Source organism: Megachile rotundata, chromosome 10 (genome assembly GCF_050947335.1).
Source record: "Megachile rotundata isolate GNS110a chromosome 10, iyMegRotu1, whole genome shotgun sequence".
In the NCBI taxonomy this organism is placed as follows: Eukaryota; Metazoa; Arthropoda; class Insecta; order Hymenoptera; family Megachilidae; genus Megachile; species Megachile rotundata.
In genome coordinates, this window is record NC_134992.1 from 11,208,685 (window position 1) to 11,224,621 (window position 15,937).

Sequence of the window (15,937 nt, forward strand, 5' to 3'; positions counted from 1 at the left end):
TTATCAACAAATAATTATTAATTAGTTTTTAGATAATTCTATATTAATTATTGTAAGAATTATTAATATCTGAAATAACAACTTAGTCAAAATTAACTTTACATTAATTACATAAAACCATTTTTTACTCAATTGAAATGCTTTTATTAATACTTTTAAAACTTTATTAATGCTAATTTAGTGTGTTAATATGTATTAAATTAGAACATACGTGATTTTACTATAGTCCTCAACACAAATGACTGCATTTTTTTCGTGTATCTCGACTAAGTTCAAAATGCTCTTCACCAATATATAGTGCCAATATACTGTTAATATTTAATATTTAACATTTAACAATAAAATTCTATTCCAAACCCCACTATTCTATACAAGTACGAAATTGGAATATGGCGCTGTTAGAAACAAAAGGTTTCTTCAATGCTCAATGAACATTATGGCGGTCTTTTAAGGTTGGGATTTCTACCATCCACTGGTGTTCCACATCTTGATTTTACTTATACTATGGTCGACGCAAGGGCTTTCGGTACAATAGTCTCTAACCTTCGTACGCTTAGAAGCGGCGACTGGTTCGGTCGTGTTCCGTTATTCTAACTGTTATTACATAGTAAGTCGAAATTATACCTAATATATGTACCTTTTTCTTAAAACTAGTATGCAAAAATTGGGTTTTATGTACTAAGATATTGTGAAATTTAATTTTATATACATATCTTTGACAATATTACAGTATAAATCTGCATACATATATATTTCATTTATATGAAAATTTGAAACCAAACATTTCAATACAAGCCACGTGCTTTTCATTTATTTCTTTTAGGTATGTAATTTTTGAAACAATATGTACTCAGCATTAGGTTTACTAATGTATTTGGTGTGCATAACCCATTGCTTTATATGTTAAAAATTATGCAAACTAATTCAGATTCAGTGCTTTATCATTGATTCTCAATATTAGTTTGCTATAGTAAAAAAAATAATGGTGATGTTTGAAATAATTATGACACGTCGTCATTTTTATTATAGGTTATCACCAACATGTGAAGATAATCTGTATACATTATTTGCTAATTCTAATAATGAAAAATTAATATTAATATTAATTTCTAGGTGTGATGCTGCATAATTCTTACAGAGATGAAATAGAAGTCGTGGAAGAGTCAGAAATATAATTCAGCATATTAATGATATGTAATACATTTTTTTATTGTATAAGAAACATAATTTAATAAATAAAGTTTTATAAAAAAATATATTTTTTTATGTATATTACACAATTTGTTTTAAAAAAACAAATTCTTATTGCAATTAAGTTATACTATATTTTAAAGTAATGTGTTAGTGTAAGGAAATAGAATAATTGAGATAAGTGAAAAGAAAGAAAGCAGAGGAGACTGGAGTGACTGGGATGAAACATAGATGGGAAAGTGTGTGAGCAAGAAGGAGAGATATAGAGAGACTGTACAAATTAAGAATAAATTGTAACCAATTTCCAGAGAAATTGAAAAAATAAAATACAATACAATATAACCTGAATGTTGTTATTGAAAAATTTTAAAAGAAATATTTTATTATTCGTTAAATAATTAAATTATGCTTTATTACGTAGCGCGAACGCCAATATTGGCATCAGAAACATCAGTAGACGCATCCGATATTTCCTATCAAATTGTACATTTCTATTTTATATATTTTAAAGTATATGCAAATCATATTTCGTAGTATAATTTAAAAAATAATATGATTTGAAATTGCATTAAATTATTTTACATTTTAGCAAAGGATACAATTAGTCGTGAAAGAATGTTAGTTCGAATGTAGTTTTACTATCTGCCAATTGAGCCAAAAGAGCGCTGCTGTCTTTTGTGGAAGAAAACTGTGGAAACATGGGTCGTATGCACGCACCTGGGTAAAATAAATTAAATTATACAATAATTTATTGTTATAAATCTTTTTAAAAGTCTTTTCCTTTATGTCTTTTTTATATTTTTTTTCGCTGTGACATAAATTTTTACATATATTTCGCGAAAGTTATAAAATAAACGTATCATTGCGAGCCACGTGTTGTTTATTTAAAGTGTTAAAAAATAAATCTGTTAAGTTATATTGTGTATATTCTCACATATTTTAATTAAGATTTTATAGTTTGACGTATAGAAATAATAAATAATTTAGTTTTTTGTAGAACGTTTTACTCTACACTTCAAACATAACCTCAAAACGTTCTATGTACTATTGTAACAGTTTATGTACCAGCTGAATTATTAGGTTTCAAAATTAAGTGAAAGCAGATCTTAATACTTGAAATTTATTTTGTTGTAGTAAGGGTATATCCCAGTCAGCGTTACCATATAGACGCAGTGTCCCAACATGGCTAAAATTGACACCGGAGGATTGTAAAGAATTAATTTACAAGCTAGCTAAAAAGGGACACACACCATCACAGATTGGTAAATACTTTTTGTGTACAGTTACTTTCTTAAATTAATAGTAAAAGTTGATGTTAATAATAATTATTGAAAACTAATAACAATTTTCAGGAGTAATATTGCGAGATTCTCATGGAGTGGCTCAAGTCCGTTTCCGTACTGGAAATAAGATTCTCAGGATTGTTAAAAGCATGGGTCTTGCTCCAGACTTACCAGAGGATCTTTACTATTTGATCAAAAAAGCAGTGGCTATCAGGAAACATTTGGAGAGAAATAGGAAAGACAAAGACAGCAAATTTAGATTGATTCTTGTTGAGTCCAGAATTCACAGACTTGCTAGATACTACAAGTCGAAAGGAACACTTCCAGCTAACTGGAAATACGAGAGTTCTACTGCCAGTGCTCTCGTCGCTTAAATACTTTCTCATATTTCTTAATAAAATAAGAATTTAAATAACATTTGTTTTTATTACATTTCATTTCAAATCTTTATTCATCTTATCCAACTTCTTTCTAAAGCGAATTTACAAAAACCGGCTTGAGAAGAATTAGTGTAAGAATTAATTAATGTATCAAAAAAATATATTGCTATTTAAATATTATAGTTTTGTCCCAGATATGTATTTCAATACTTTGTTACAATAGAAAACTGAGGAATGGAAATAATAAAATATACAAAAAATAGAATTTAATAATCAGAATTATAACTTTGTTATAAAAATTTATTTCATCACATCCACGCATGAGGAAGTTCATTAGCATATATAGTAATGTCGTAGTTAGGTTAGGTTGACGTATAAATTTTTAAGGTCTAGTTAGGTCGATGCCAGGTCCACGAAGGTCAGGTTGGGTCGAGAACAGATTAAATTGGTATTGGGATAGGTCGTAGTTAGGTTAGCAATAATTTATTTAAAAATATGCATAACCTATAAATATGTCTTAACTGTACATTTTCTTTCGCATCGTACACCGTAATGCATAACAATTAATGATAAGTAATGATTACTTAAATTTGAAAGAAGAAACGTGTTATGTTTGCATGAGCACATTCCTCAAACTCATTGGTTTGACTGTCCCAATTCTGACGTCAAGCCCGTGTAATGTGACCAGGGGTCCGAAAGGGGCCCGGTACCGCGCACGCGCGGTCTTCGTCCTCGACTTCTTTTGAGGACAGCGCATGCGTTCACCAAGATGGCGGTTAAGTTATCACTGTTCAGTGAGCAAGGCTCTTTCACAGCTGCGCCATATTAAAAAACTCTGAAATATCTCTTTAATTTTTTACTCGTAAAGGGTACTGTAATTCACTTCGAAAAATTGTTTATCTACTTTGTTAATTTTATTAAAGTGAACTTGATTAGACTGCGTGTGTGAATTTAACAATTTCGGGAAGTGAATTATGGGTAACGGAGAAGACGCGAGTGCCTTTGACGTTTGCGAACCATATTGAAAGGCATTTGGAGAAGTTTCGTTGTCAAAGAAAGGTATGCTGATTATTCAAACGAAAAGATATACTTCTAATGACATTTGAAGAGGAACCTTTCATCTTATAACAAGTAGTACTTAAAACATCAGTATTTGTCTCTATCTGCCATCGTCTTGGTAACTTTAACGCTAGTTACACAAATGGTATTTCATTTTTTCAAAGTTAATTGTAAAAACTAAATGTACGCTTGAATCCTGTAACAATGATCCTAAAACATTTAACCTCCAGTAATCTTTAACTTAATCTTAATATGCTAAAATTATAATAATTAAAATTTAAATGATATCGAAGGATTTTTTTTAATATTTGTCAACTATACAAAGTTGTAAACATATGGAACTAGTTAATTGACATCAGTGAATGTTTTTATTGTTTCAAAACTCGTTTGAGGAAATTTAAAATTTTTTTGTTGCCTATTTCGCTAAGATGAAATAATATTTTCAGTTTAACGAAGTTCGCGGACGTCAGACATTTTTGAAATGTTATATTAACTTCCGAAAATTTTATAATTGTTTAATATACTAAAAAAAATTTCAGAAATTATGAAAGAACAATAACGTATAAATTTCTAAAAAGTATAACATATTTTAATCGGTCAACCGAATAGTGTTATTTTTTGCTCAGATGTTTTAGAGCATTCAGCCATTAACAAAAGTGAAAGTTATACCTTTGATACGCGGATATCAGAGCGTTATTTTCATAATAATAATACTAATAATATTTCTAATAACAATAATAATTCTAATAGCTGCACGAATTTAATAATTAAAATATTATTTATTTAAACATGAATATATTTAAATAGCAAATAATACAAATGATAAAATGAATAATACAAATTAATAACTTAATTAGTCTGCAGTTTAAATTTAAAAATCAATTTCATTTTTATTTGCATTATGCATATTTATTTCTATGCAATTATTTATTACTTATTTAATAAAATTGATTAAACAAAAGAATTGTCGACACAATATATTCAAAATGTATAAAGTAACTTAAAATTCTTTAAGGTTAATTTTTATTTCTGAAGGTTAATTATATTTTTTACAATTCATAATTATATTTAGTGTTTTAATTACAAAATATTTGAAGTACTACTAAACTTTAAATACAATATAAATAGTTTTCAAATAATTATATTGCCAAAAACATAATATCAAAAATATTAAAACATGTATTTACATAATCTTTATTTAGATAGACGTTTCATAGAGTGGACGTTGGTCGAGAAGGGAGATTTCGACGCGTTAATAAGCGATGTCGCCAGAGGTATATACAGGGTGTCCCAATAATATATGGTATTAACCCTTCACTTACAATTGTCGTAAACAAAGAGCTATTAATATTCTTAATATTATAATTATGTTTCATCATCAACATTTCTATGCAGAATGTTTAAAAGAAATCGACATATAAATAATGAAGTTCCATTCAGAAGAAAATAAGGTCACTCTGAAAACTTGGAAACTATGACCCTGACATGACCTTCACCTCACAGCCTACCTTCCTTGCAACTAACTATAATAATTAAGCATGGTGGAGTTAGATGGAATTCCCTTTATACTTAACAAAACGGTACTCATAATTTATTAATATAATCATGAATTAACAAGTAACAAGTTACAAAGGTAAGCCAGTTCCAAACTAATATATGAACTACATTTATACTAATTTTCAGGTGAATTGGTTTAGTATGTAATCCCTAAGGACTAACAACGTTTAATTTTGATATATTGAGTGAAGTCAATGAGGTGTATCATATTTACACTATAAAAGTGAAGCACGTGTGAGAATGTTATAGACATTTGTATACTTCTATATCCCTAGGTTCAAATGTCTTTAGATCCTAATATCCCTGGACCAATATAGGCGCTAGTATAACCAGACGCAAATATTCCTAACCACCAAATATCCTGAGAGTAATATCCCTAGATCCAAATGTCGCCAGGTATTAGATTCAAATATTCCTCGATGTAAATATTCAAAGTGTGGTTCTATATATATGATTCATTTTGTTAAAAAAGGAAACAGTTTCCGGTCGAAGCAGAATTCTTGGGACACCCAGTATATAATATATGTGTGTATATGTGACTGCGTACTCGACTCGTGAGACATGTACGAACTTAAGGGAACACGCATTCTTATTCGATTCACGCACGCCTTTACAGCACGAGCATTCGTTGCTCGAAGCAGCGCGGAAAAACCGACACTGGCAACCGATACATTCTAAAAATGTTGAAAACCTCTCTCGACTCGACACGTAACGTTCTAAGATGGTGCGGCTGCATCGTTTGTCGGTATATACGGCTGCTTAAGCCGTATACTCGCATGCAACGCAATGGGAATTTATAAATACTTTTACCAAATATATTTGTCATGTTCCATATATCCTGCGTCTCACTATGAGGCGCGTAGGAATGTTCCGTACGAAAATAGCGTGCCTAGTAAGTACGTGGAGCAATTTAGCTCATTTTTTCTTTTTCGTTTCACCGATGAATAATAAACGATATGACGCTCAAATCTTTTTTAGACCAAATGGATATTCCAAATAATATTTTTCACTTGTACATGTATGTAAACCACTTGTTGAATTTGGTTAGGTTAGGTTAGTCTTTGGTACTTTCTCCAGTTTCTTTAATTCTTAGAGTACTTGTAAAAAAATGTTGAGACCATGCAATTTTGAAATTCCTGAAATGCATCATCACTTTTTCTATGTCTGTTTTCAAGTTTATCTCAGTTGCATGAGAGATCCTGTGGAGTGACTTTAAAAAAGGAAGTCGAATTAAAAAACGTATCAAAGGCAGGCGCCATGGAAAAAGGGTTTCGATTCCGCATAGAATTTCCCTGAAACTCTTTGGCTTTCACTTCTCTCCGAAGAATGCGAAGGCTGAGTGCTGCCAGACCCGTACCAACTGCCCCCTTCACCGGTTGCAGTACGTTTAGAAAATTTTTAAGAACGTGGCCACCACTCTTGGGCCACCTTTTCCCGTTCCTCGCGTACTGTTCCTCGAAGGTGAAAGACTTCGACTGTCTGGCTAATTATAATCACGGTTTAAGTTCTGTTTCCTCGAACTTTGACGAATACAACTTGCCAGAATATTCGCCAATAATACGTTTATAAACTTTTCAATATTTTCGTTCATTTATTTTTGCAAATTACTTGCAATTTAGTTCTGAAGCAAGATTTTGGAATCTTGAGAATTTGGTACTTGGAAGAATATCCATGGTAAATCCACTAATGGAATATTTCTGTGGTATTTAATTTCCTGAGATTAATTTATTTAATATCCAGCTCTAAAGTACTTTGTGTAGTACTGTAAATTAATTTTAACGATATTAAATAATTCTTGAATTATGTAAATAATTTTTAACGCTAATTTGAAATCAACTGATCGTTAGATAGTCGTCGAAGTTCAGGTTACCGGTTTTCGTTTGCTATTGCGTTTAATTTCAAATCGGATACAAGATTGCTTGGTCATCGGGCTACGTGGTATTGCAGAAACTTAGCACAGTGAAAGTGTCGACTATTACCTTAAAAATTGAATTATTGCTAGATAGTAATCGTTACGTAATGGCAACAACTTTTGACTGTATGAATGTATCAGTCTTTTATTACAATTTTACTCAGTCATCGATACTACTTTATTAGAACGAAGTGTTTTTATGGAATGGATAATTTTACATTTTTATGTAAAATGAATTCTTACGGCGCGAAATTATGAATGAACATTATGGTCAAATTAAGAAATACTATTATTTTATGATAATTATTGGTTATTTGTTGAACAGTCTTTCGGTGAACCATGGTATCGAGACGGAAGATCCTGTCTCGATCGAGGGACAATCTCGTCGAATCTCAATACGAAGATCAGGACGAGGAGGATGTATGGTACAATCTCGATAAACTCTACAAGGTACGAATTAACGTACGAATTAATTAAAAACTAAAATTCAAGAATGTATTAATCATTGGTATCTCCAATTTTAGGAAGAATTCGTGAAAATCACATTAGTCATGCGGTTTACAGGAATCTTCGATTTTCTCTTGCATAGTTAATAGAATTTTTTGCCTTTCATCTTAAGATATTACTAATCATTAAACAACCGTTCTACCGCATTATATCATCTTTCATTTTGTAACCTCACATTATATCACCATGGGTTGAATAACCTCGTGTTATATAGCCTCACGATATATTGCCGCACAATATATAGTTTATTTCAGCAAGATTGGAATAATACAAAAATATTTGCAGTGATATAGATTATATCGCCACGAGTTGTATAACCTCGCGTTATATAGCCTCGCGATATATTGCCACACACTGTATAGTTTATGTTAATAATATTGGAATGATACAAAAATATTTGTAGTGATATACTAAAGTTTTTTGCTTTTATTTTAGGACCACATTCAAGAGGTATTAGACAAATGGAATCAAATAGACGATGAAATTTGGGCCAAGGTAATCGTTTTCGAAAGAAACCGAAGGGTAGCAAAAGCATATGCAAGAGCGCCTGTTCTCACAATTAACGGATCCAATGATGGTTTCGATGGCTTTAGGTAAAACGAAAAAAAAAAAACATCTTTTAATTTTCAATTATTGAAATTATATAATAAATCAAGGATGGTTAAAACGGTATGAATTGTTTATTATTCTTGACAAAATATAGGATAGGGTTATGTGGTTTCGAAAATCCGATGAGGGACACGAAAACGGAGGAAGCCAAAAAGCACATAAATCAAGGTGTAAAGATCAAAATGGACGAACAGGGAAATATCTTAATAAAGAGGTTGTGTAAAAATAACGTTTACATTAAACCGACCAGTCAGGAAGACAACGCAATTGGAGCAGAAATTGCACGGAATTCTCAAGGAGCGTTAGAACACGAGAAACCGGGGAAAGTAAGTGTTTCGTGACTTACTTCATTTTAATTTGCACGATTTTATTTTCTTCTCTTTTCGTAACAATTTGCAAACATTCCCTTTCGTTACAATTTATTTCTTTGTTCTTTACATCAGGTATTTGATATGAATAAATTTCAAACGAACCTGTCACGAGAAACGCGAAGAGCATATCCTGACAGAAGAAGGCTGGAAATGCAATGTTTGAGCGCTATCGTATTCGTCCGAACTGAACCAGATCTTTTGCAATGTCCTGTTTGGGTTCTCATTGTAAATGTTGTTGGTTTGGATATGTTAAAGTCCAAGTTACCACCAGGTGTGAACTTAAAAATAATCATCAACGCATTTACAGTTCATTGAATCGGAAAAAATTTCATCTGTCAATAATACCATATGTTGCGCGTATAATGTTTAATATTCTATGAGTACACGTTTGTCTATAAGTCATAAATGAACTAGTTTTAGCGTTACAAAGGCCGGTGGATATTAAGAATCGCCCTAGGATACCGATTCCTGACGAAGATCCGTATAGTGTAGCTGGAGTTTCGTCTTCGATTGGAGTGTCTGAACAATTTCCTCAGGATCGAGAAGCCAGAGAACAGATTTACGCTCAGTCGACTAGTTGTAGACCAAGAAGAGCCGAGAGACCACCGAAACTGCCACCAAGAGAGAATCTCTATGGACATGATATACCTAAAGTAATTTATATCATTTAATTACATTTGTCCTTTAAATCATATCAGATTGGTTAAAGTATAATATGAACTATTTGACTGCAGCCCGATTACGACGACATAGAGGACGATTATGCTAGGAAACCTGTTATAACAAACGAAGATAAAAGAAGGAATGACGATAAGAAGAAATACGGTATTACTTTGATATAAACAGTGGATAATACAAGAAAGTATTTCCTTTAATTTACTCTTCTTTCATAGATGATCCGTATTATTGCGGATTAAGAGCTCGTGTTCCTAACTTTGTGAAAATGGCGAAAAACAGCAAAGTGCCGCCAAGAGGATACGTTAGACCGCCTCAAGCACCTGGATACGCTGCCAGCGGATATGCAAGTAGCCAATCCTCTCAAATTTATGGCCATTTACCTGGAAACCGACCTCCTATTATGTATCATGCACGAAGTTTTGAAAGTGGACTTGGTACTACATTCTAATAAAAATTTAAGCTAATGTTGTATATATATCATTAATTATTTTGAGCAGGGATTGTTAAAGAATAGGTTTTAACCTGTGATATAATGATAAGGTATTGATAATTTGTAGCATGTTATTATTTAAATGAAACGAAATTTCTTTTTGTTATAGACTCCGATAGCAGAAACGAATCACCATATAATCACATATATGGAAGATTTCCCGTACCGACGAGAGGCGTAATTCCTCCTCCTGCACCTAGAGCAATGTATATTGGAGAATGGGATTAAAAGTGGAAACTAACAAAAGAAGAAATTAACGTATAAATGAAGTAAACAGGATGTTCAGCAGGAGAAAGAATTAAGACGATATCATCAAATGCGTATGTAACAAATGATAAGAAGACATAACCGAATAAAAAAGAGAAACAAACATGAGTTTGTTTCCTTGAAGAAGAAAGCAAGAGGATAAAGAAGATACGTGTAAATTATAAGCACAATAAAATAAAGACTATATGTGCAACAAAATAATAATTAAGTATAGAAATACTAAAACGAAAGAGGAGAAAAAATAGAGAAAGGAAGAACTGTTCTTCCAATTGTACCTATAAACTGTATATTGTTAATGTACTACTTGAAATACTCAAATTTTTATTGCAATAAAATTGTAGAACAGTGCGTACTCTTATTTATAAACCTGTAAGGAAATATTAAATTTTCTAATTAAAAAGAGAATTTAAAGATATGCGAAATAAACATAAATGTATAACTTGTATAAAATGTAGCAAATTTTGTAAAATACTTTAAGATTTGTACAGTATCAAGAAACGTATTTTAAACAAGACTTAAAATTTGCTCTTCTTTTTATCACAGGCTATGCGAAAAATTCATTTATTTAATTGATTTTACAATTCTCTTTTTATTTCATTTAAAATATTGTCTACTCGTTCGATAAACCAGCTAATACACCGATCATTTTTTCCGCTGGGATTTTAGATTTTAATAAATTTATTACATGATCATTAACAGTTTTTTCATTTGTTTTCAAAATTTTTATAATCTCATCGATTGTAGAAATTTTTGATATTTCGATCCAATATCCTTCCAGATATTTTGATAACTCATCCATTATTTCTTCAGAGTCTTCTTCATCTTTTATTGCTGAAAGAGTCCAAAAAATTGTATATAATGCAAGAAGAAATAAAATTGAAATTACATTTATGTATTTTAATTTTTGCATTAAAAAGATTTACCTGTGTTGATGTTGAATATAATTTTTAAAACTGTACTATCTATATCATTGGTAGCATCTGCTGTTAAAAATCCTTTCCATCGAAAATCAAGAATCATTTCCGCGCACCTATGAATGCAGGAAGCCTTAGTTTCGTCTAGGGGATAAAGATTCCATGGATCAATGAAACTCGTTAAAATCCTTCGTGGAATCTCTACTATCCTAGTAAGATTGTCTTCTTGTAAAATTGTTTGGTGAATTTGATGCCCTTTCCGAAGATTAGAGAACAATTCTAACCAATCTTCAAGATATTTTAAGGTTGAAGCTGAATACTGTCCCTCATCTTGAGGAAGAACTTCTTCAAAAGATTCTAACATTCCTGCACATTTTACAAAATTTTAGTAAAACCAAATTAAAACAGTTGTTTTATTTTATATATAAGAATCAAATAATAAACTTATGAAAGGACAAAAGTTCCATACCTGGTAAAAAACTAGATGAATCAAACAATTCATCCAATAATGTTTTACCAGTAGGAAGGTCAATTTCTGCTGAAGAACGCAGAAAACTTGTTGTTGCTATTAAAAGTTCCTCTATAACATAATTAATTATCAATTAAGTTTATTTAATTATAAAAATGTATACAATTACAAAGAATAATTACCATTTGTGGAACTTTTTAAGATGAAAGGAACTACTTCTCTTAAAAAAGTTGAATTTCTCAAATTAACTCTCCACTTTGATTCAGGATTATTCTGAATATTCCAAAGTGCAGAACGCAAAAGTCGAAGAATTTGTACTAATGTGGCACTGTCTTCAGAAGAAAGATGACGAAGAATAGTTTCAAGAAGTTCCTCATGTGCCCCTAGTAATTCAAGCACTACTGGTTCACAAGTCATGTTTCCAAGTATTCCCAAAATTATTTCCTATAAATTGTACAAAGACATTATGTTTATTAAATATTATTTTTCTTGTAATAAGAATTTTAAAGCATGTTGTACCGTTAGTCTTGGTTCTTCAGAAGAATTTAAAGTGTACTCAGCTACTTTAAAAAAGTCATTATCCACCAGAAATTCAACGATGTCCCTCTCTGTGCTCATATCCCATAAAGTACACAAGTCATTTTCTAATTTTGTATTCCAGCCATCTTCAAAAACCTTTAAAATAATTAATCTATCTTGATTGATACAATTTTTTATATGGATCTACAACTGTTACTAGCCCATTAACTTACATTTGATATCGAAAGCAAGATATTTATTATCCATTTGCTACTGTAAAGAGTATCACCTACAGAATCTCCTTTCAATGTTTCAATTTCACTTTCCTCAACTTGCTCCGTTTCCAATACCACGTTTGGTTCCACTTTATCATTTTCACTTTCTTGAACATCGCTCGTGCTTTCCATGACGAGATCACTATTTTCTTCTTAAAAACTATTGCAATAAATTAATACTGATTCTATAAATAAATAGTTGAAATTAATAGCGATTTAAATGAATATATATGTGGATAAGTAATAATTTCATACAAGTTATCCTCAAGTGTTTAATTTGAAATATTTGACACTGCTTATTCCAGTAAACGACAACGAAACTTAACCTCTTTCGTTGACTGTTTGTACAAAAACTTTCAGTAAAATTAATTTTCACTTCCACATTGTTAGAATATTTATAACAGTTTGTGTAACTTTCACTTGTATAACACTTTTATGCCAGTCTCTGTTACACATTGTAGATTTTACGCTGTAAATTAGACTTGTATATTTCAAAACTCAACTTGTACGGTAGAAAGACGTTTGCGTTGTATATGAGACTTCTTTTGCCTTTATCAATAAATGTATCGTGTCTATCAGTTATATAAAATCTAATATTTTAATTTTTAATTATATAATTTAATTATATAATTATATAATTTATTTCGTTAAAAAACGCAATTTGGGGAATTTTAAAGCTTTCATATCTCGAATTGACAAGGTTTTTAAAATATCGCGCGCGACGGTCAATGAATGCGTATGAAAACATAAATATTATAAATACGCGTAGCTATTATAGGTAAAATATTATCTTTATTATAATTTATGTAGAAACGTAAATAACATTAATTTTTAAAATATATTTTTACAAGCTATAAATATTTTTGTTACAATCTTTTATATCTTCAAATTTATTTATTGCGCGTTTGATTACAGTAGGTACGTCACAAACCTATTATTTCTGTTTATTTTTCGCTGTTTCTTCACGTATTAATTTTGCTAGAATCGACAGCGCCTAGAAATACCAGAAAGAAATACAAATTATATATATTTATTTTGAGTATTAAATTTGAAATCAATAAAAAAATAAAATAGAGAATAAAAGGAATTAACCTTGTCGATTTGTTCGGGGGTCGCGAAACTGTAACAAAGTCTGAGATGTTGATCTGGTTTCAAGGTATCATAATTACATGCGTGACCAGGAACAAGAAATATTCCTTCGTTAATACATTTCTTCATCGCCAAATCCGACACATTTTCAAGTCCATTAACTTTTACCCAACAAAACATTCCAGCATTTGGAACGTACCATTCAACTAACCCTATAAAGTTATAAAATTAATTATAGAACATATTTCATTTTTATATCTTCATTCATTAAACAAAATACCTGTTAGATGTTTCTCAATTAAATTTAACATAATATCGCGTCTTTCATGATAAAATTTTTGAATATCGTTCAAATGAAGCTGTAGCTTTTGCATGCCCCATGAGTCTAACAATTTATACAACAGCATCTGTAAATAATTAATAAAATAATAAAGGAGCAAGAAAAGATAGAACGTTAGTTGAATCAGAAAGTTATTCAAAAACCTGTGATAGAGACGAGGGATGTATACTAGTTGTTTCCATATGCATGGTTAATTTTTTAATGAATTCTTTATGTGCTGTAACAACACCTAATCGCAAACCGGCACTGAGAATTTTACTAAAAGAGTCTAAACGTATTACACGTCCACAATTATCCAGCTCAAAAAATGATGGAGGTGACTTATCAAGAAAATGAAGGAAATAGTAAGGATCATCTTCGAGGATCAAAAAGTTATACGTTTGAGCTAATTCGACAATCTGTTTCTTTCGGGATTCAGTCAGAACTGTTCCAGTCGGATTTGCTCCTGTTGGATTCACGTACAAAACCTACAAAAATATGGCGCTAAATTAATTCTGATGTGCACGTGCTATTAAATACTACGATTTACCTTCGGCATTTTTTTTCCACTCAGAGATCTTTCTTTGCAAATTTGCATTATATGTGCTGGTAGTATTCCGTTCTCATCTTGGGTTATTCCAATAAATTCCGGCATAAATGGTCGAAGCTGAAAGAAAAAGAAATTTAGAAAATTTGGTTTAGTCAGAATTTAATAAGCATATGATAAAATTTCGCATTTTGTTGAATTACGCGGAATTACAAAAAATTTTAATAGCACCATCTAACAGTCGGAGTTCACAACTATTCTCCTCATACCAGGATAGCATAATGCGAAGAGGTATTATGTGAGGATGTTAAAATATTCCTAGGAGCCAAAATAGAGGTCCTGTGAATACCTCCTTGACTTTTCTGTTATCCTGTTACATTATTTTTAGTTAGTAACGTGCACCGCTAGATGACGCCGTCCAACTGTTTTTATTTGCCGCGAAATTTGATCGGGCGGGACATTCAATTTGAAATCATACTGTTTTTAAAAAAAAATTAAATATGAAAATTCACCGCATTAAGAATTCCATCGTAAGTTGGCACTTGAACCATAACAGGATCTCCAACTTCCAACGTCATTTCGAAAACCTTACTACATCCTTCCATGGATCCTGACGTGAAAAGTACGTCCCAGTTATTTTGTATCGGTTTATGCCAATATTCTTGGAACTCTCGCATTTTTGTCAGCAACGGTAGGTATCTTAATACAACAAATAAAAAAATTCAGATTTATCGAACTTCGATAACACTGTAATAAGTAATTAAACAACTGCAAAGATAAAAGTATCGCACAAATAAAAAAAAGTAAACTTGTATTACGTATCGTTTACAAATAGCTTTAATGGAATATTTTTGAGTTCTTTATTAAAGATTACCCTTGGGAGGGACCATACTGAAGCGACCAGGATAACTCATCGCCTACTAATCTGACTTTGGTGCCGTCTTTATATGTCACTGCAATTTCTTCAAAAGGAAACGTCGCAGTATTTGGCATTCCGTTAGACAGAGATATTCCATTCTCAGTTTCCAGAAACTTTTTGGCTACAATGTATGAAAAGTTATTATTAAATTTTCTTAGATATTTTTATTTCTTACGTTACACAATTGTATAACTTGCAATTTTGAATATTAAAGATTACGATGTTAATAAAAAATTCATAAGGTTACACGTTGATTCTTACCCAATTGACGAAGCATGCCTGACCTACGTCTATTTGTGACGCTCGTTAAAAATTTTGCAAAATCCATTGTTAATCTTTACTTAAATTTCTACGTACTATGTAATACATCACAAAAAATATTTCGTCAAAATGCAATCGGGATATTTTGAATTTGTTTAACTTGTTTTCTGCTGTGTCGTTTACTTCGATATGTTCGTCAACAAAGTTACCGAAAGACTGATTTGATTTGACTTTAATTTAAACAAAAGTTTCAGTGTTATCACGACTACGGGTTATCGCATTTAGCCGATAAGAATTGTTGATTACCATTGCGTGCATTTC

General features: G+C 31.1%; 4 protein-coding genes across 6 annotated transcripts; 2 read left to right on the plus strand and 2 right to left on the minus strand.

Moving 5' to 3' along the window:
• Window positions 1–1,782: 1,782 nt before the first annotated feature.
• Window positions 1,783–2,889, plus strand: RpS13 (ribosomal protein S13). Its single transcript, XM_003700315.3, has 3 exons — window positions 1,783–1,912; window positions 2,326–2,453; window positions 2,544–2,889. Exons 1-3 carry the CDS (start codon window positions 1,890–1,892, stop codon window positions 2,846–2,848), a joined length of 456 nt encoding a protein of 151 aa, XP_003700363.1. The 5' UTR covers window positions 1,783–1,889; the 3' UTR covers window positions 2,849–2,889.
• A 721-nt stretch (window positions 2,890–3,610) lies between these two features.
• On the plus strand, window positions 3,611–10,652 carry exp (expansion). 2 transcript variants are annotated; one of them, XM_012298640.2, is made up of 9 exons: window positions 3,611–3,913; window positions 7,706–7,832; window positions 8,325–8,482; window positions 8,593–8,824; window positions 8,942–9,140; window positions 9,284–9,522; window positions 9,604–9,694; window positions 9,763–9,890; window positions 10,147–10,652. In XM_012298640.2, exons 2-9 carry the CDS (start codon window positions 7,722–7,724, stop codon window positions 10,216–10,218), a joined length of 1,230 nt encoding a protein of 409 aa, XP_012154030.1. In that variant the 5' UTR covers window positions 3,611–3,913; window positions 7,706–7,721; the 3' UTR covers window positions 10,219–10,652. The 2 variants fall into 2 exon arrangements, with proteins under 2 accessions (XP_012154030.1, XP_003700362.1); XM_003700314.3 differs by having other exon boundaries at window positions 3,612–3,913; window positions 9,763–9,981.
• A 173-nt stretch (window positions 10,653–10,825) lies between these two features.
• LOC100882323 (protein SAAL1) lies at window positions 10,826–13,096 on the minus strand. Of its 2 annotated transcripts, XM_012298631.2 has the most exons (7): window positions 12,737–13,096; window positions 12,440–12,666; window positions 12,207–12,362; window positions 11,870–12,131; window positions 11,688–11,798; window positions 11,228–11,584; window positions 10,826–11,135 (listed from the first exon to the last, which is right to left on the minus strand). In XM_012298631.2, exons 2-7 carry the CDS (start codon window positions 12,611–12,613, stop codon window positions 10,915–10,917), a joined length of 1,281 nt encoding a protein of 426 aa, XP_012154021.1. In that variant the 5' UTR covers window positions 12,614–12,666; window positions 12,737–13,096; the 3' UTR covers window positions 10,826–10,914. The 2 variants fall into 2 exon arrangements, with proteins under 2 accessions (XP_012154021.1, XP_003700396.2); XM_003700348.3 differs by lacking the exon at window positions 12,737–13,096 and having other exon boundaries at window positions 12,207–12,378; window positions 12,440–12,578.
• Window positions 13,097–13,300: 204 nt separating this feature from the next.
• LOC100882213 (kynurenine/alpha-aminoadipate aminotransferase, mitochondrial) lies at window positions 13,301–15,896 on the minus strand. The gene is made up of 8 exons (XM_003700347.3): window positions 15,617–15,896; window positions 15,311–15,476; window positions 14,949–15,135; window positions 14,440–14,556; window positions 14,054–14,377; window positions 13,851–13,977; window positions 13,574–13,782; window positions 13,301–13,475 (listed from the first exon to the last, which is right to left on the minus strand). The coding sequence occupies exons 1-8, from the start codon at window positions 15,681–15,683 to the stop codon at window positions 13,416–13,418; spliced, it is 1,257 nt and encodes a 418-aa protein (XP_003700395.1). The 5' UTR covers window positions 15,684–15,896; the 3' UTR covers window positions 13,301–13,415.
• Between the last annotated feature and the right edge of the window lie 41 nt (window positions 15,897–15,937).